General features: G+C 41.6%; 1 protein-coding gene across 2 annotated transcripts; it reads left to right on the plus strand.

Moving 5' to 3' along the window:
- Positions 1-1237: 1237 nt before the first annotated feature.
- Positions 1238-9042, plus strand: LOC308384965 (uncharacterized protein). Of its 2 annotated transcripts, XM_080863654.1 has the most exons (17): positions 1238-3412; positions 3843-3921; positions 4143-4260; positions 4351-4419; positions 4582-4956; positions 5083-5184; positions 5403-5635; positions 5733-5911; positions 6007-6100; positions 6497-6853; positions 6949-7066; positions 7141-7232; positions 7334-7448; positions 7817-7918; positions 8111-8278; positions 8401-8556; positions 8793-9042. In XM_080863654.1, exons 2-17 carry the CDS (start codon positions 3850-3852, stop codon positions 9005-9007), a joined length of 2565 nt encoding a protein of 854 aa, XP_080719780.1. In that variant the 5' UTR covers positions 1238-3412; positions 3843-3849; the 3' UTR covers positions 9008-9042. The 2 variants fall into 2 exon arrangements, with proteins under 2 accessions (XP_080719780.1, XP_080719781.1); XM_080863655.1 differs by lacking the exon at positions 4143-4260 and having other exon boundaries at positions 1258-3412; positions 8793-9039.
- The last annotated feature ends 12138 nt before the right edge of the window (positions 9043-21180 follow it).

Raw genomic sequence — 21180 nt, forward strand, 5'->3', positions numbered from 1 at the left:
CTGTAGCTCAGGTGGCAGGTCAGCCACTAATCAGAAGGTCGGTGGTTCGATCCCAGGCTGCCTCCTGGCTGCATGCCAAATATCCTTGGGCAAGATACTAACCCCATGTTTGCCTACTGGTGGTGGTCAGAGGGCCCGGTGGCGCCTGTGTCCGGCAGCCTCGCCTCTGTCAGTGCGCCCCAGGGCAGCTGTGGCTACAATGTAGCTTGCCATCGCCAGTGTGTGAATGTGTGTGTGAATGGGTGGATGACTGAATGTAGTGTGAAGTGCTTTGGGGTCCTTAGGGACTAGAAAAGCGCTATACAAGTGCAGGCCATTTACCATTATGCTGACATGGAAATGGAGCTTAAAGAGACATTCGAGAGTTTGGAATATATTTCCACGACTGCTGACATTTGGACGAACCATAACAAAAGTTTTCTCGGAATGACGGCACACTGGATTGATCCTTCTACTTTTGTACGAGGACATGCTGCGCTAGCATGTAAAAGAGTTCGAGGGAGACACACATATGATGTCATCGGCAATGAAATCGAGCAAGTACATTCGGCTTATGGACTGAACTCTAAAGTGACAGCCACCGTGACAGACAACGGGTCCAATTTTATCAAAGCTTTCAGAATGTTCCAAAAATCAGACTCTGATGAGGAATCGGAAGAAGATGAAGAGGTGACATTTACTGATGTTGAGCAGACCCTTTCCACAGAATCTGAAGGATAGTTTTCTCTCCCTCCACACTTAAGGTGTGCATCACACACACTGAACTTAATTTTTCATGATGTTGAGAAATGGCTTCAAGCAAATGAGGCAAAATTAATCTACAGAAGTGCAACTTCAAAGTGTTCTGCAATGTGGACAAAAGCAAACCGTTCTTCTGTTGCTTCAGAGTTGGTAGATAATTTTTTCAAGAAAAAACTCATAGTACCTGTTTGAACACGATGGAATTCATTTCACGACGCTCTGTCCAGGATCACTGACATTCCCCTTGCTGAATTAAATACTGTCTGCACTCAGTTTGGAATCAAATGCTTCACTGATCGGGAGTATCTGTTCCTAAAGGAGTATTGTATCGTGTTGAAGCCACTCACTGTTGCACTAGACCAGGGGTGCCCAATCCCGGTCCTCGAGAGCTACCGTCCTGAAGCTTTTAGATGCATCCTTGTTCCCACACACCCAAATCAAATAAATGGCTTGTTATCAGGCCTTTGCCAAACATGATGGCATGCTGAAGAGGTAATCAAACCATTTGATTCAGCTGTGTTGGAGTAGGGATGCATCTAAAAGCTGCAGGATAGTAGCTCTCGAGGACTGGGATTGGGCAGCCCTGCACTAGACATATTGCAAGGAGAAGAGAACTGCTATTTTGGAATCCTTCCAACTCTGGAGATTCTAATGTCCAGGACGCTGGCACTGCAGGACGAGCTTAAGCTGACAGCATCCCTCCCTGATATCATTGTTAAGGTAATCTATATATAGCCTTACCCTAAAATAAATTTTTGTTTTATTTAGGGCTGGGCCATATTATACCGTTCACGGTAATACCGGTATAATGTTAGGCAACGATAGGAAAATGAAATATCGCGATAGAATATGAGTAAAACGCGCATGCGCAGAGCCTTTGTTTTCATACGCACATGGCCGATTGTTGAGTGAAACAGATGAACCAGAATTGGTTTGTAAAAATGGTGCAACTTCAGTGATGTGGAACTGGTTTGGTGTTTGTCCGTCAGATACACGACAAAGCACATTTTTTTGCAGAACATGCAAGCGGCCATCGTTATTGTCGTATTTGTCGGACTAAGATGCTCTTAAATCTGGGAGTAATCTGGGTCCTAAACGCCGTAATCTTCAGGTCAAACGAACACTGCAGCATCACTGAGAGTTAAAAACTGTCTAAATTCTTTCATCTTTAATAAAACGATCAGCATTGCTGCTTTACCAGGTGTAACTATGAAGTTTAACTTCCAGGCATCCATGAAAACAAAATTTATTACATTTAACGGAGTTAGAAGTTAGCAGGAAGCTAGCGGAAGTTAGCTCGCTAGTTTCGCTAGTTACCTAAGCATGATATTGAATGTTCTGACTGAGAGATTTCTGAAAAAAATCAAACGTACAGCTCTGCTATCACTTCCAACATAAATGAAGACAGGAAACTAAACAGCAGTGACGTTTGTAGGGTTACTGAAGTTGGGCTAGCTGGTATATAATGATTATAAAAGTTAACGTGAAGGTTCCTCATGGTTAGAGACAAATGCAATCGCATGGCAGGATGCTGTAAACGGACCAAACTTCAGTCAGGAGAACAACTGAGATAATCCATCCACAATACGAGGTTAGTCATTAATATACTGCAACAACATGGGAATAGAGCAGCTGCCAGAGAATTCAACATTAATGAATCAATGGTACAGAAGTGGAGGAAGCAAGAAGAATGAGTTTAATAAAGTTTGATTTATCTGACTGCTTTGTTTCGCTTAATGTGCCTTATAGTCCTGTGCACCTTATGGTCCGAAAAATACGTACTGCACACTGCAGTTTAATGTTGCAAAGCACCTTTTTTTTAACTTCAGTGGATATTATACATGGTTATGCTCAGGATATCTCAGCCCATTTCTACTGGAAATGCCTTTCGGTTAAACTTTCAGCAAGGAATTTGCATTTGCACTGTTAAATTTTTATAAAGCTTTAATGTACATAAAAACCAGCTTCTTGTTTAAGTGAAAATAAATGGAAGGTTGTCTTTTTGCACTAGTAATGTTGTGGAGTTGTATTTTGTCCAACCTGTTCTCACTCCCGACACGTAAAATAATGACGATTTGTCACGTCCCTTAACTTCTCATGCTGACGCCTAAGGTACCCTTCCACGTTTTTATGCGACGCTGTGGGTTGTCAATTCATTCCAATATGAACCTGCTCTCGGCGATCAGAGACGCTTCGAGCAGAGGCTCCAGCCATCCATTTACTCCAATAATAACCTCATCACAGCGAAACATGACGTGAAGCACAATCTAACTGGAGAACCGGGGACCCTCTCCGCGAACGGGTTTTTCTCCCTAATTTAATGCTTTCTTTTAATGACATCGTTAACATTTCTCAACAAAAACACGTGAAAGTATCACTGATAATTCAACAATAAAATCGCTTCATGTTGTGGCCATCACACAGTGTTTTCCAAACTGATTCACGATCTGAAAGTGCGCAGATTTAACGTACATAATCCTTTGTTAGGTTTATTATTTTCATTTCACACGTAAAACACATTTATAGATTCATTCACCACTCCTGTTAGTTTTGGATGCGCTCGGCTCCAGCCAATCAGACGCAACCTGTGTAAGCAAAGGCTGATGGGAGAACGGAGAGACCCATTTATAAGAATAAGAAAATGAGGCGGAACTGATTGATTCTAATGCAGGTATGTAAAAAATACATATATTTAAAGTAATACCTTGATGTGTGTTTCAAAGTTAGTTTTTTCATAAAAGCTTCAAACAAACAGAGGTGACTGATCTCGGAAACGGTGTAATGTATTTAAAAATGGCTACAGCTACCGTCAGCATGCTTACTAGGTAACGACTACACGTGGCTACTGCAGCATTAGCCATTTAATCCAACGATGATGGATTAAATCTATTACAAACGTTAAAGGACTTGTGTGCTGCAAAATACCCTCACATGGTGCGTAAAGCAGTTTTTGCGCTAAGAGTTCTGCTAGCTCTTTACAAACTGATGATGCTAACGTTAATTGCTAACGTTAACTGGAGCGCCAAGACTGAAAATCATTTGAGTTGCGTTAGTTATGTGTTTATGTCACTGAGTTCTGCAAAAATCTCTTTCCTCTTTAGCTTGAAAATGAGTGATTCAGAGGATCCCGAGCTGGAGGAAGAGCTTCAGGCTGCTGACGAACTCCTTCAAGATATGCAGGTAACATTTTTAGTGGAAACAGTTGTTAAAGAGGGAACACGCTTGTCTAATATTTTGTATGGAGTAAACGTTATATTATTTGAAATTTTTTTAAATAAATTTTTATATATGTGTATAAGTTTATGTCAAATTAAGTTGGTTAACTTAAGATGTTTGATAATCTTTGCTTTAATCATAGACTGTATTTTAGGTGTTCCCTTTTTTCCTTGTTAATTGCGTAGAATGATGCACAGAGTGAACCTCAGCCAAGACCAGTGCGCTGGAAAAAACGTGACAGACAGGGAGATTTTATTCCTCAAAGACCATCAACCAGTCGAAGTACTAGTTGCATGCCACGTGGTCAGTGTTCACGCAACCATTGATTTTTATCTCACAACTTGTTTTCACCAAAGAATTTCAGTAAGTAAATATTCTTCATCCCCCCCCCAGTGTCCAGAGAGCAGCATCAATGTCCACGTGAAGAACCTAGTTATGTTGCCAGTGTCAACCCAACAAAAGGTACTTTACCTTCTTGTATATATTGTGATTTCTGTTTACTTTTATATTTGTTGTTATAGTTGAGTTATGCAGGGCTTTTGTGGAGTCCTAAGAAACATACTGCCTAGAGTGTTTTTCACTTTGTGGAAGAGTTTCTTCCTTTCTTTATTTTTTTTCTGTTAGTGTATGGAACTGAGGTGCTTCGTCAGGAGCTCCTTCAGTTGTTGGAGGATGGAGAAGAGGACACAGCCATGACTTGTGAGACGTCGTCTGAGTCAGCTGCTACTCACTGGGCGATCAGAAATATGGTGTCCTCGCAAAAGTGGAAAGAGGCCAGGCCTTGTCTTATAGACAATATGTTAGCTACTCTGGATCCACAGTCACACCGTGTGTGTCAGTGTGGCAAACAAGTAGTTGTGAGGTGTCTGGACTGCCTGCCTCTTCCATTCCTTTGTGCTGACTGTGATGTTGCAGTTCACACACGCTTTGTCCTGCACAACAGAGAGGCAGTAACAGGAGGGTTTTTGCAGCCTTCATCAGAGTTTCACAAGCCAATAGGTACAGTTTTTAAGTCTTATGCATTTCTTGCTATGTATGAGTATGAGTGGGTGCTGTTATTGTATATTTATTGTGTATCAGTTAATTTCTAATTCTTTTTATATATATTGTGTGTTTTAATGTTAGTTCGGCTGTTGCCTGTGCAAAGGCCAGACCATGTGTGTGACTGCCCAGCAAGTAACGTTGAGGTTTCACCCGGCGCAATTGTGGCTCTTGTAACCATAAATGGTAAGTTGCCCTTTTGTCACACACTACATACACAATAGATGTGTTTGGAGGTTTTATTGCAAATTGTGCATTGCTATCTTGGTTTTAATTACCCTCGGCCCGCAGTATATGTGGGCACCTGTCAAAGGTCGTTTGGATTTACCAGACCGATTTGAAAACAACATGAAAAATATGAATGCTTTGAGCCATGACTGAATTCATCCTTATCCTTTCTAAAGGCCGTTATAACCTTGCACTGCCAGTGGTGAGCTGCACCAGCTGTGGCCTAATGTGGTCCCCCTCAGTTAAGGACATCCTGGGTAGTGGATATTGGCCTGGCACCTTAAATTTCTGCACCCTGTTTTCAATGGATGCCTTTCAGTCTTTCTATGACATTAAGAAGGCTGCACCAGGGATGTCACTTAAGGCATTTGTCAAAATGCTGGATGAACGAACAGCCCATTTCGGAAGGGTGAGTTTCTAAATTTGCTAAGTTTAAGGAAATTGTGCAAATCAATGTTTATGATGACTGTCCTTGAATATTCTGTTGTATGTCCTCTATGTAAAAGAATGGTCGAATATCAGCTGATGCCTTCAGTAAAAGTTTCTTGGAATGGAGTGCTGTAAAGTTTGAGGTGGACAGGATGTGCAAGGAGCCATGCTTTAGCTGCCCTGCCTGCACTCCAGACATGCTTGCCGTCTCAGTTGATGGAAACCGCAAGCTTTATCGCTTTCAGTCTAATGCAAGGTACGTTATGCATTGTGTACATAAGTCAAATATGGATTTGTAGAAAAATGTATTTTAATGTTTCTTTTCAAACAACTGTCACTGTGTTCGTTCAGCACTTCAGAGCAGGGGAACTTTGAAGGTGTCTTCATTGAAAAAGATGAGGAAGTTGCTGAGTTTGTGAAATACATCCAGAGACACACAAATCATGTAAGATACACATATATATATATTAGTGCTGTTAGCGTTAATCTTGTTAAAATGACGTTAATGCCGTAACCATATACAAATACGTGTGTGTGTGTGTGTGTGTGTGTGTGTGTGGACATATATGGATGGGTCGATATTTTTTTATTTTTCTCTTGGTGTTGTCGTAATACTATTTACTTTACTAATCTTAATGTGTACTTAATTTTGTCACCATGTGTATTTAAAAAAAACAACATGATTTTTATTTTGTGTTATCAGTGCTGTCCTGGGGAGATATGAGGTCTTGTGTGACTCGAGGCTAATTCAGCTAATTGTTATGCATTTGTTTTAAAAAGTTTGTCCCTGATAGGGCTTAATCATGTCATGTCTTTTATGTTAAAATCTTTGAGTGTATAGGTCCCGGGGAAAGGGTTGTGCGGATCTTCATCTTGGACTGCAGCAAAGGAGTCGTCCAAAAAGTCCACTGGGAAGTTGGATGAAGAGGGCATGGAAATAGCTGGTTGTCGCCACGGAGTCCTCTTAGCTGCATTGAACATGTTTCGAGGGGAGATCTTTGCTTACCCCCTTTTTCTCCAGAGGAAGTTGGCAGCTAGCGTCCCAGGACATATTACGTTCCTTTGCTCCGATGTGGCCTGTAAATATTTCCCCTATTTAACCAAGGTGGCTCAGCAGTGCCCTGAGCTGAGGAACCTCTTGTCAATGCGTCCTTTTCTCTCCGTCATGCATGCAAAGGCTCACACTTGGAAATGCGAGGTATACTGCAGCTTGTAGTTTTGGATTAGTTTGAGACATTTTGTTATAAGGTTGAATGAATTCAGCAGTCATGTATTGTGACCTCCTTTCTATAGATCAAATGGGGAGGTGCGTTTCAGGATGGGGCCGGTTCAACAGTTGGAGAAGAGGTGGAACAAGTAAACAGTTTCCTGTCTAGGGCGGCCATCACAACGAAGTACATGTCTAAATTAGGTATGTGTCTGTGTGTGAGATTCCACTCAGTCTCCTGCTCATTCATTCTTATTTGTATACTAACTGAAATGCAGGGCGAACAAACATGCTGACCCTCCTGGCTTTGGGGTGGAACAAAAGGAAAGTGGAACAACTGGGCCGCACTTTGAGCCAGCGATATCTAAAGGTCATTTTTTCAACACCCATTTTAATGTGTGTGGTAATGGGGGGAAAACACCAGTACTCTTTTAATGTCAATATGAATGACATTTATGAATGCATTCTTAGATCATAAGGATCCTTAGAGAACAAGTGGAGAGCCTGAATGCGACCAGAAATGAGCTGGGTGTGGATGACGACACACTGCAGCAATGGGTGGCCGATGTGCAGAAATGGGCTGAAGGTGAGTCTCAATATAATGCACTCATGTATAACAATAGGACCCACCATGGCCTCATTAAAGAACTTGGAGTTAAGATCTTTCTGACAGTGTCAACAAACAATGAAAAATAAGCCTTGTAAAAGCAAATTTATGGCAGAGTTGTTGCGTTTCATCAAATTGGATAGAACCTGGGTTGAAATGATGTCGTACTAGTTGGTTTTATAAACCTGAACACCAACATACTTGTTATCTCATGATTATCATGAGATAGCAGCACATGAAGGCTCCAGATGTCTTATAATGAATGTCATCAAGTCAGTGATTAGAGTCCACTGTAGTTTGGTGACTGTTACTCATCCTGTATTCTGATTAATATTCCTCTCACTTAGAAAGTGATCAAACTGATGGCAGCCTTGGAGCGTTGCAGGCACGAATAGAGGAGCTTGTCGTCATCATCAGAGTGCGAACACAAAGTCTTTACAGACAAAATGGTACGTCCCAGTTTCTTTGAAACGGACCGTTTGATGCTCAGTTTGTACAGCTACTTTGTAAACAGAATCAAATCAGATCCAGGTTTGTTTAAGCTGGATGTGATTTGTTCTAGCAAACAAATTGATGAGTGTAGATTAAAATGAAACTATATACATTATGTGAAGGTGTGAATTTTTTATGATTATTTACAGATAGCAACAAGAGGCGACACAGAATTCGCAAGGTCATCTTAGTTGAGAAGAAACGCTTGGCGGCTGCTGTTGACGACTACAACAAGCTCGCTGAACCAACAAAGCAAATCGTATCCAGTGATGCCCTCATGCAGACCGATATTTGGCCCTGGCAGAGCACAAGTGAACGTAAGCTCTTGATTTATAAATATCCTTTTTAAACAAGCTCCTAGTATCTGAGCAGTAGTTGAATGTTTTGTTCTTGAATCATAATATGCTATGTTTTCCCATCTGATGTTGTTAAACTGTAGCTGCTGCTGACCTCCGGACAAAGAGAAAGGTCTTTGAGAAGGTGATGGCTGTGAGGCGCCTGAGAGAGGAGGAGATGATCCTTTGCAGGGAGATGCGGCATCACTGGACAGTGTTGCGAATGCGTTCTGTGGTGTTGGGGACAATCTCCTCAGACTGTAAGCACTTTATTTATTTATTCATTTTTTGATGAATCGATTGAAAATAAGAGCAGATGCTAAAGTCTTACTGGATCTTTTACCTATATCTAGATTGCTAGCTAACACTGCCTTCTCCCTTTTAAAAAAAAATGTTTAATTACAGCATCCTAATTCCTTGTGTTTATGAGGTGATGTTTTTTTGTTGTTTGTTTTTTTTACTTTTCTCATATTTATTTGTTTTGTTCTTTTTACAGCCTCCTTTGTTGGCATGTCGGAGGATGCACAGAAGGGACTCTGTAGCCTGGTTTTAAAAAAACAAAGTGAACTGAAAGCTGAAATGCTCAAAGTAAAGGACGTGTACAAGAGAATCCTCAGCCACCAACCACTCCTGGAAATGGACTCGGAGGAGGAGGAGGACATTCCAGACGATGCCACTGAGAGTGATTTGAGCACTTCTGATGAAGACTGATTGTGTCATCATTGATGTTATGTTTGGTAAAATAAAAAGTTAATCACATCTCTGTTCAATGTGATTTTTCAACAGACATTTTACATTTTGAGAAGAAAAATGGAATTTCCTTGGTGCAGTTGTTTACCCTGAATCATTATTTCCCATCTAATTTAATGACTAGTGTACATGTTCAGATACGATAACATAATTTAATTTATGGGATGCTTTCTGGGCTGCTCAAATAATCACAAAACTTAAAAGCACCAGGCAGCACACTCACAAGTAAATTTTTTGTTCAGTGTTTTGTCGAAGAAATCAACAAGTACAACTGAGATGTTTGCTGTAGTGGTGTGTTTGTTAAGAAGCATGCCAGCACACTGGTGAACTGACAGTCCCAGAATGCACCCGAGCCATTGACTCGCCCCAGAGCAAATGAAATTGCTTATCTAGAAAGACAACAGTCATCAAAGAAGAAGTAAAAGAGTAGGAAACAAATGGTAAGGGAAGGTACTGTGGGGTAGGAAAGAAAGGCCAGAGCTGTGCAAAATGACCTCCAGCAGGCCACAAATGTGCACGTCTGCTCAAACGGTCAGAAATGGACTCCATGAGGGTGGTATGAGGGCCCGACGTCCACAGGTGGGGTTGTGCTTACAGCCCAACACAGTGCCGTATGTTTGGCATTTGCCAGACAACACAAAGATTGGCAACTTTGCCACTGGCGCCCTGTGCTCCTCACAGATGAAAGCAGGTTCACACTGAGCACTTGTGACAGTCTGGAGACGCCGTGGAGAACCTTCTGCTTCCTGCAACATCCTCCAGCATGAGTTTGGCAGTGGGTCAGTTTTGGTGTGGGGTGGCATTTCTTTGGGGAGCTGCACAGCCCTCCATGTGTTCGGCAGAGGTAGCCTGACTGCCATTAGGTACTGAGATGAGATCCTCAGACCCCTTGTGAGACCATATGCTGGTGCGGTTGGCCCCGGGTTCCTCCTAATGCAAGACAATCCTAGACCTCATGTGGCTGGAGTGTGTCAGCAGTTCCTGCAAGACGAAGGCATTGATGCTGTGGACTGGCCCGCCCATTCCCCAGAACTGAATCCAATTGAGGACATCTGGGACATTATGTCTCGCTCCATCCACCAACTGCACCACAAAATGTCCAGGAGTGGGCAGATGCTTTAGTCCTGGAGTCTGGGAGGAGATCCATCAGGAGAGCATCTGCCACTTCATCAGGAGCATGCCCAGGTGTTGTAGGGAGGTCATACAGGCATGTGGAGGCCACACAGACTAGTGAGCCTCATTTTGACATGTTTTGAGGACATTACATAAAACCAGATTAATGATTCTGTATTGCATTGATCAAGGAACCAACCCAATAGGAGCTAAAGGAATCCTCTTGACATTACTTCACTCAGTAAGTTTATACTATGTTTAATGTGCATTTTCTTCATCAGTTTAGAACATAACATGTTAGCGCTCCCTGGTCCTTTTTGGAGACAGATCCTGAGACAGCAGGCAGCTATGGAGAACTCGTGTCAGCTGTGGTAATTAAGGAATACTTTGATTTAATATTGATTTCATGACAACTATCCTCTGGCACATATTCCTGGATATATATAATGACATAAGTAAACTCCCATTTTAGAATCATTGCCTTCTTTGATCTGACTTATTGCCTCAGACTTTGGCCCTGTGTCCCCAAAAGTATAGAAAATCCATGACACTGAGTAAGAGGCCTTTATCATGTTATAAGTGAGAGAGTTTGGTGTAACAGTGGTTGAACATGCCAAATCAATCCACAACATACTGCCATTCCCCAGCTGTAACCTGCATATGCATCAAACCAAAATCCAGTATCATAGCCACAAAAAAGACATAAAGATTAGGTTAAAAGGGTTGTCTCATTTTGCCAGATAGCTTCAAAAAAGATAAACATTCTTCAAAAACAAAAGTTTGTGAATATTTGCTGTATTGCCAGGCCTAAACCAACCTGTTAAACTTATCAAATTATTGTCATAGATACAAACCTATTGATTGAAACAGAATAATCCATTGAAGCCTCCATCATCATCCACGATCACTGTTACTGTTCAGATTATTTTATCTCTGTTTTCCTCTAGAATGTTTTGAAAATCAGCATTTGATCAACAGACTTTTTAAAAGTTTATTTTGATCCTATTGTTTACGTGTGTAATTGCATTTTTATTGAAATTATGACAGGAAAACCCTCAATCAAATTGTATCTTTGATATCTAATAATAATATTAACAATAATGTTACATATGTAATATGTACACAATAATATTGTGCAAACAAACAAGAAAAATAGCAAAAAATGTCAATTTTTTTTAATACCCTGTATATAAAGACCACATATGACCACAACTCCAAATGTGCAATTGTCACTGCATCTAAACATGACATATTACAAAAAGGTAGAAACATATAATATACAATATGTTCTGAAGCTGGTACTGGTGCAGTTAACTTTGCTTTAGGCTCCCATACACAGTAGGTGTTACTTACTATACGTGCAGTGCAGTATTACTTTACCTTGTAATATGTTATAATAAGCAAGTCACTTCTATATTTATGAGGATGTAGACAATAATGTTGGCTGATATGTAAAACTATGAGATATCGAGTGCAGGGAAGATATTATTGATCGATCAGATTCATGAATATGTTAGGTACAATTAGAGAGTGAAACAGAGACTGACACTGGTTGAAATGTATAGTAAATATTTTATTTTGAACTTTTATGCTGAACTACAAGCTGTGAACTGTGCGATCTCTGCGACCTGTGGTGCCTGGTTTACTGTGTGTAAAACTGCGCAGGTTCCCATGTGTCATCCCACACTTTGCCACTGTCAGGAGAAAAACATAACAAACAACAACGACAACCACACACAAAATAGGACAATTTAGGTTGTGACATATGACAATTTTTTAGGATGAAATATCTTCTATATTCATGTCATGCTTTATACACCTTCATTGTAATATAAATTAATCAAATCAAGTCAGAGAGTAATAATATATGTAGTAGATGTCAAGCAGGACCACAGCAGCAGCCACGATCCATTGGAACCTGCTGGATGAGAGAGCACAGAAACTCCAGGGAAGAAGTTTAGTTAGTAACATGCATGAACTGACAACCCACAGCATCACATAAAAACGTGGAAGGGTACCTTAGGCGTCAGCATGAGAAGTTAAGGGACGTGACAAATCGTCATTATTTTACGCGTCGGGAGTGAGAACGGGTTGTCAGTGTACAAAAAGGACTGACAATCTAATGGAGAAACAAAACACTGTTACGTCACCAAGATGGAAGTATAAGGGAGGGTTTGGGAAGCAACAATGAATAAAGCTGAGAGAGAAAATAAAGAAGTGAAACAATGCAAAAATGATTAAATTTTAAACTTTATTCTCAATACAAAGATACAGCAACACAGGGTGGTATATCCCCCCCAAAAAACAACCAAAAAAAAAAGCATAACACAAATTCACCTATCTAAAGGGAAGAAAACTACTAAAATGCACTTCCGTGGCTTACACTATCCACTAGTACCTGTCGAGACAAAATTGATACCGCTCCCACTAAACAACTCTAAAAACATCCCAACAGGCTTTCCTTTTCCTTGGCCTCAGTTTCACAAGCTAGAAGACAGCAGGGCATAACAGACAACTAGCAACAACCCGCTAGGGGGGTGCAGAGCCATTGCAAGGGGGGCACGGTATGAAAAGGAAAAAGAAAGAATGCTTGGACACTGCTAGCATAATGGACAGGTTTTTGATGTGGCTCCCACACAAACGCAAAGCAGGAGATGAAACATCGTCAAATATGTTTCCAAACCAACTTCCTTCCAGGCCAAAGACTAGAAAATATGATGAAGCATATCTTCCCTTTGGCTTCACCTGCACAACTGCCAAGGTAGGTCTCTGCGACAGAATTAGTTTTCCCTGCATCTGGAGCACGCACTGGGCTCTCCAAATCACAGACAAACAGTATCCCACATTTTTGATTTTTAGTTCACAAACACTTCTTGTAATGACTCACCACTCCTGACATTTTGGAAATGTTAGCTCTTTATACAGTAAAGTTACAGTGGGATACAAATAACATCAAGCTGATCCTGCCGAATTTTTTTCCCCTTTTCCAAATCACGGACAAACAGTATCCCACAGCTGTTTATGGTTTTAAACCCATTTTGAGGCATTTTTGAAGAATGTATTGATAGCAATGTTGAACATTATTACACAGGAAAAAAACAACTACACGTAAAATAATTGCACCTTGACGCCTCTGACTTTCTAAATTTTTGGGACAAATAACTTCGTGTGTCGTGTAAAAACAGAAGATAGTAAGATTAACAGTTTTTTGTCTCTGTCATTGTAGAAATTGATCTCATGTAAACAATAACGTGGCGCACAGCGTGATGTGAAAAAAAGCACATACCTTTGACGTTGTGTGACGAACTCTGTATTCCTCGCAAAAACAGAGTTTTAAAAAAATCTCAGTTTTTGCGTTTACGCAATCCGAAACGGCCAAAGTAGGCTCTGTGGCTGGTCTATAAGTGAATATCTGATGTGGATTAGTATGGAAGGAGAGATCATACTCAGCAGCATCTATGTTGGAGCCCAGACATATTCATCTGCTAACATGGCAGATACTGCAAGGTAGATACTATCAGGGTTGAAAATTATTGATTTTTTCATTTTAATTATTAGATGAAGCTGTTTTATTATTTTATTTATACCCAATGCAATTGTGCTCATAACCGAGTTGGCGCTCCGTGTTTTGATGGTCATAAGCTTCGTCCGGTACTATGAATGGACTGAATTAATGAAGAGTGGACGTAGAGTGCAGAGGGTCCTTTTTGCTGCATGCTTACTGACAGAGGATTTTTCTAAGAATCACCCCGCAGTTCTTCAGCTTGAGACACCTGAGTTAGAAAACACAAACACTGCAGTTGTCTTTCACTCGCGAGGGAAGTCATGGACGCACGACCTGCGTCTCATCACTGTCTGCGTGCTTTATTTATACTTGTCTTGTGTGTGTGTGTGTGTGTGTGTGTGTGTGTGTGTGTGTGTGTGTGTGTGTGTGTGTGTGTGTGTGTTCGTGTGTGTGTACAAATAAAACAGAGTTGTTCTAAGAACTCAGAGCTGAGGTTCCCCTTTTTCTAAATCTGCATGTTCTTAGAAGAAGAGGAATCACAGAAGAGTTCATGACAGAAGTCACGTAGACATTTGCTTATTGATTAATAAAAGAGCACATTTCATGTAGCTGATCATATATACACAATTTTCTTTTGACATTCCCTCCTGTTGATCAGAAAATGAAATGTATCAGTGTTAGTAAGTAAAGTTAGTAAGTGTAAGTAACTACTTTTCTTTCTCATTCTCAGTTATTACATCATTAGTTACACTTCATCTTCATTAAACAAATAGGAAAAGAAGTCTTCATGATCTTCATCGGTTTGTGGTACATCTGCGTATGCTGTGAGTGATAAACTTATCATCTGTGAAATTACAGCTTTTAAACAAGGAATAACACAAATAAAGAAAAGCAAAATAAAACCAGGAAAACTCCATTGATTTCTGATGTTCTGGTGCTTTGTTTATTATTATCATTATAGATCTGTTTCTGTTATTCTTGGTGAGGGATCAGTTCTTAGGTTTTGGGTTCTCATGTGTGTTGCAGTTTCTGTTCAGTGTCTAGTCTGTCTCTCAGTGTCATGTCTGCATCTGGTTTAGTAATTCTTGTTTCCTGTCTTATTGTGAAAGTCTTTGTCTTATGTTAGTGTGTGCAGCTTTGCTCCCCCGTCTCGTTAGCCCTGATCTCCCCCAGCTGTGTCTCCCTTCTGTTGCCCATTCCCTCATTGGACTACCTCACCGACCGACCACAGTATGTGAGGACTCAGGGCTGTGTGTCGGACAGGGTCGTCTGCAGTACGGGGGCCCCACAGGGAACGGTTCTGGCTCCGTTCCTCTTCACCATCTACACTGCAGACTTCTCCCACAATTCCACCCAGTGCTTCCTGCAGAAGTTCTCTGATGACTCTGCAATAGTCGGCCTCATCACTGATGGGGACGACAAGGAGTACAGAGGTCTGACCCAAGACTTTGTGGACTGATGCCAGCTGAACTACCTCCAGATCAACGCCAGTAAAACCAAGGAACTGGTGTCTGTGAAGGTTCTCAGTCATCCAGGTCATCGTAGTCAAAGGAGCTTGCAAAGAAAAGCGTCTGGACTTCTTTAAGTTGCTTGAAGACGTTTCACCTCTCATCCGAGAAGCTTCTTCAGTTCTAAGGTCAAATGGTGGAGAGTCCCAGATATAAACCTAGTGGGAGTGACCCCCCACAGAGGGACAAAAGGACCCCCTGATGATCCTTTAATCGCCTGAGCCAAGGTGGGAAACTGGGCGTGGGTCCCAATCAGCCAGAGTTTCGGGTGTGTTCATTGTGAAACCTGGCCCCACCTTATCATGCGAATTCCTGAGGTCAGATGGCCCAGGATGTGAGTGGGCAGCAGCCCATCTGCATCTTAAGGATAAAGGACACTCTTTCAAGGATGCCAATGTTCACATTTTGGACAGAGAGGACAGATGGTTTGAAAGAGGAGTGAAAGAAGCCATCTATGTCCACTGTGAGCGACCATCTTTGAACAGAGGCGGGGGTTTACGACACCAACTCTCTGCCATCTATAATCCAGTTCTGAGATCCCTTCCCAGACGCCTTAACGCCCACTCACATCCTGGGCCATCTGACCTCAGGAATTCGCATGATAAGGTGGGGCCAGGTTTCACAATGAACACACCCGAAACTCTGGCTGATTGGGACCCACGCCCAGTTTCCCACCTTGGCTCAGGCGATTAGAGGATCATCAGGGGGTCCTTTTGTCCCTCTGTGGGGGGTCACTCCCACTAGGTTTATATCTGGGACTCGCCACCATTTGACCTTAGAACTGAAGAAGCTTCTCGGATGAGAGGTGAAACGTCTTCAAGCAACTTAAAGAAGTCCAGACGCTTTTCTTTGCAAGCTCCTTTGACCAAGGAACTGGTGGTAGACTTCCGCAGGCACAAGCATTCTCCACTGCAACCACTGAACATCCAGGGTATGGACATCGAGGCTGTGGACAGCTACAGGTACCTTGGTGTTCATCTGAACAATAGACTGGACTGGACTCATAACTCAGACGCCCTCTACAGGAAAGGGCAGAGCAGGCTGTACCTGCTGCGGAGACTCAGGTCGTTTGGAGTGGAGGGCCCACTCCTGAAGACCTTCTATGACTCTGTTGTGGCTTCTGCTATCTTTTATGGTGTGGTCTGCTGGGGCGGCAGCATCTCTGCTGGGGACAGGAAGAGACTGAACAGGGTGATCCGAAGGGCCAGCTCTGTTCTAGGATGCCCTCTGGACCCAGTGGAGGTGGTGAGTGACAGGAGAACGGCGGCTAAGCTGTCATCCCTGTTGGACAACATCTCCCACCCCATGCAGCAGACTGTGACAGCACTGAGCAGCTCCTTCAGTGGGAGACTGCGGCACCCACGGTGTGGGACGGAGAGATTTCGCAGGTCTTTCCTCCCCACTGCTGTCAGACTCCATAATAAAGACTTTAACTGATCAAGCACACACATCCATACATATGCAATAATACTAAGTGCAATAATCCTTTCTGTCATCGTTGTATTTTTACTCAGTTGTATATAGTATTTGTATTTGTATTCTATTTTTATCTTATTGTATATTTATTTTATTCTATTCTGTACAGTTGTGTACTGTATTTATTCTTATTGTATTCTAATTTTTGCCTCATAACTTTTGCACTGTCCACTTCCTGCTGTGACAAAACAAATTTCCCACGTGTGGGACTAATAAAGGTTATCTTATCGTATCTTATCTTATTACTACCCTGTGTATTTAAGCCCTGTGTTTTGCCATGGTCGGTGTCGCGTCGTACCATCAGATTATGCCTGTGTGTTTTTTGGTCTCAGTGTTCAGTCATCACTTCATGTTTTGTTTTCTTGCCAGCAATAAAGCTGAGGTTTTTAAATTGCATTCCGTTTTCTGAGTCCTGCATTTGGATCCTCATCTCTGCCTGCCCGCACACAGAGCCCTGACAGGCGCAGTGTTGAGCTTTTGTTACCTAGAGGCTACACAAGCCAGGAAGTACCAATGACCGGATTTGGTGTGTGGTAGTAACAGGTAGTGATGGCCAAATGAAGCTTTCCGAAGCACTGAAGCTTGTATTGAAAAATGGTTCATTACTCGAAGCTTTTCAACACAGTCCTCTCCGGTGACATCTGGTGGCGAATATTTTGAAGAGCAGCTTGAATCTGCAAAATAAAACGGACTGCTCAATCATCACTGCTCACTCAAGAGTGGAGTTCTCTCCGATATTGGGCCACCATTCCGTTGCTTTGAACATGTAATTGGTTTTGTTTACTCGATTGAGGGGCTGAAAAAATGTAATGCGTATTTGCGTAATACATTTTGATCAATAAACTTTCCCTATTTAAACATGCACTATGGTGTGGCCTTTCTTTGCTCATAACTGCTTGATGTTGGTAAATACAATAAGTGAGCAATATATACATTATACATATGATAACGCACAGCACATTATGGAGTATGCCCCTGCTGTGGAGTCCTGCCTCCATCTACTTGTCATTTAATCACTGGACAGTTGGACAGGTTCATACAAAATATTAGATTAGGCCAATTGTCCTATACATATTTTTGACCTAGGGGTGGGATTGATTGTGAACTGGAAAGGGAAAATGCTTAGGGGGCTGAGTACGGCTGCATCGTTACTGATTTGTAGAATCATTTTGATTCGATACAAGATCCGATTCAATTTGATTGGAATCTGGAAAGTTTTGCCTCAGTCAGAAATATTACAATTCTGGTCATGTATCGGTATATATCCATCATTTCGTATCTATTAAAAGAAAGCTGACACATGTGAGCCTTAATTAGAGATGTAAACAGAGAGTTATGAAACCCGCAGCTGCAGAAGCCAGCGAAGAAAAAAGAGGCAAACACAGCGCGGACCCGATGACACACCAAAATCTGATTCTGACGCGTCGGGTCCACGCTCTGTGTTCACGTTTGTATGCAGAATCCGTAAACCTGCTCCCAGTTACTGTTTTAGCTGCATGGTGTTTGACGACATGTTGTGAGGTTTAACCTGAGATGCTGGCGTTTCAGGCATAATAACGTTAATTTACAAATCGACACGGGATTAATGAATCAATATCACTTTATTCAATTTAGCATGGATTGAAATCAGAAAGGCGATAATCAAAACCCACCCCTAATCAAGAACTTGCAAAGTAAAAACACGATCTATGTCAGGTAGCCCTTTTGTTATTTACATTTAAAAAGAGGATTAGTGTTACTGTGCACAGGCTGAGTCTGTTTCTTTTCTTAGAAATAGTTTCTCCTGCCCTGGAGAAAATCCACTTGCATGGAACAGAAGAGGCTGTGGAGTGCAGGAACCACACTGCAAGCTGGTAGATATGCACCATGAGAAGTAAGTGTTGGCTTTCTTGCCGCTCAGCAATTGATAACAAACAACCTTAAAATGTGTTTTTAGCTAAACTTTGACACAGCTGCAGCACATTAATAATAATGAGAAGCTACAATATATATATAAGTTGTGACACCCGGTCAAGTCCCTGCTCCCTGTACTTTGCAGGAACACAGAACACTTTTTCTTCCCTCAGAAATTCATTACAATTACATTACATAATGCATGTAATTTTTAATTTATTTAACCCCAGTAATACATCAAAACATATACAATTTACAGACATATATGCATACTTGTGCACCCACAACACACATATATACACATCACTGTTGTGAAAATAGTGGGTGAACACCCGATCAGAGCCACCTCCTCCCTGATGAGTACACCTGTGTCACGTAAATAACACGCGATCACCTGAGGTGCAGGAAAATCTAAACACCTGTACAACCACAATAAATAAACAAAACATAAACATTCACTTTGGCTCTTACACACTTTTTAAAACCCTTTTTTGTATTTCTATTTATTGCAGGACATTAATAATAATGAGAAGCTACTTAATAATAATGAGAAGCTACTGTATGTGTATATATATATATATATATTATTAAGTAGCTTCTCATTATTATTAATGTGCTGCAGCTGTGTCAAAGTTTAGCTAAAAACACATTTCAAGGTTCTTTGTTATCAATTGCTGAGCGGCAAGAAAGCCAACACTTACTTCTCTTTGATCAAAGAACACTGGATGACGTCACAGTGGCTGTGCCCATCCGTGCTACGATCATCTAGCGGTTGCTAGGCAACAGTCATTCGATGTGGGTGGGGCTTGGCAATTATCAAAGGGCAGTGGGCGGGGCCTACAGGACCCGAGCCTATAAATAGAACTCCAGAACTCCATAAACACCTGCGATTTAGTTCAGAGCGCATTCATGCATCAGAACAGCGAGCAACATTTAAACACATTTAGTTCACAAAGAGCAGACATACCTGCCACAACATCAACCCCCCAGCAATTTGTTTCCACTTCTCCAATTCAGAGTCAAAGAAGTAGAAATACAACCTTCAACATGACAACTCCACACAGTTACTCCTCAGTGGAAACATGGAAGTGCTTAAGCGAGTACTTTTTTGGTACAATTGTACCACAGTGGAGATCTCTGCAGTTAAACCCAGAGTACTGCAACTCTAAGCTGCCTTCCACTTTGTTACAGGACATGTTGAAACTTTGCTCCATGTTAGTGGATGCAACAGAGACAACCATGGAGAAGGGAGCTCCGGTGTCCACACAGTCAGAGGAGTGTCTTGAGTCAGTGGGCGCTGATTCCCATGAGAAAACAGGGGTAACACGAGCAAAGGAAGACATCGTAACAGAAATATCTGTAGACAACTGTGTTGATAATAAGAAAACAGAAACTCCGGAACTGGAGACAGAGGCCAGTGCAAGTCTTCAGCATGTGGACACACAATCCCAAACCACAGCCACAGCAGAACCAAGAAAGAGCTGTATGAAGAAAAAGTCCACAGCTGATACAAAAGACTGGGACAAAATAGAAGCTTGTCCCGTGGAAAAGCCTGCAATGCCAGCTGCATATGAGTCAGACGTTGATAAATGCAAGGAAACGGAGGCAAAAGGAGGAAAAGACAGCATCCTGAAAGAAATATCTGTAGACAACTGCAGTGATAATAAAAAAACAGATACTGCAGAACTGAAGACAGAGGCCGGCAAATGTCTTCAGCATGTGGACACACAATCCCAAGCCACAGCAGAACCAAAGAAAAGCTGTATGAAGAAAAAGCCCACAGCTGATACAAAACACTGGGACAAAATAGAAGCTTGTCCCGTGGAAAAGCCTGTGATTCCAGCTGTACATGAGTCAGAAGTTGATTCTTCTTCTGTCATCAGTCTGGCATCTGATGATGTATCTGCAGAAAAAATGTTTGTTTATGCACTTACTCAGTTGGTAGTTTCACGGGCCTTAAAGAAAGTCTCTGCTAAACACAAAGACTCCACAAGGATTCCCAACTGTTATTGTCTGATGGAGAAAATCTGGCCTGAAATTGAGGGAAAACATTTGGATCTATGTCCAAAGAGGCTGCCCAGTATGGCGAAAGCCATTTTCACCAATCTCTGTAAAGTGCATAAGTGCAAGGAAAAAGATTTGATTTCAAGTCTGAAGGAAGAGCTTGAGGATGATATTACTGTCCCAACATTCACCAGACATCTGCTGGCATTACCCAAAAGAATACTCACTTTATCTAAAAACCGAGACGAGTACAGAGAACTTGTGGAACGCTTTGCCAGAGATCTGGTTATGCACGCAATGAGCAATACAAATGAAGCAGGGAAATTGCCTCTAGGGGCTGATGAAGCCATTAAACAGAGGCTTGCCCAAAAAGTCTGGGGTAAAATTGTGTCCCAAAAGCTTAAAATCTCCTTGGAGGACATTGAAGAGGTCAGCGTGGCAGTATACAATGAACTCCAGGAAAAGTGGAAATATCCAAACACTGTCATGCAGTTAATGAAAATTGGCCACCGAAATGTTGACAAAGAGATTGTCAAAAGTTTCATAAGAAATGCACCATTTAAGAGACCAAATATCTTCTCTAGGATGTTTTCATGTGTATGCTAAAGTTTACCTGACACATGGTGGCGTTACAA

The sequence above is a fragment of the Rhamphochromis sp. 'chilingali' genome, assembly GCF_963969265.1.
Source record: "Rhamphochromis sp. 'chilingali' genome assembly, chromosome: 17".
Lineage (NCBI taxonomy): Eukaryota > Metazoa > Chordata > Actinopteri > Cichliformes > Cichlidae > Rhamphochromis > Rhamphochromis sp. 'chilingali'.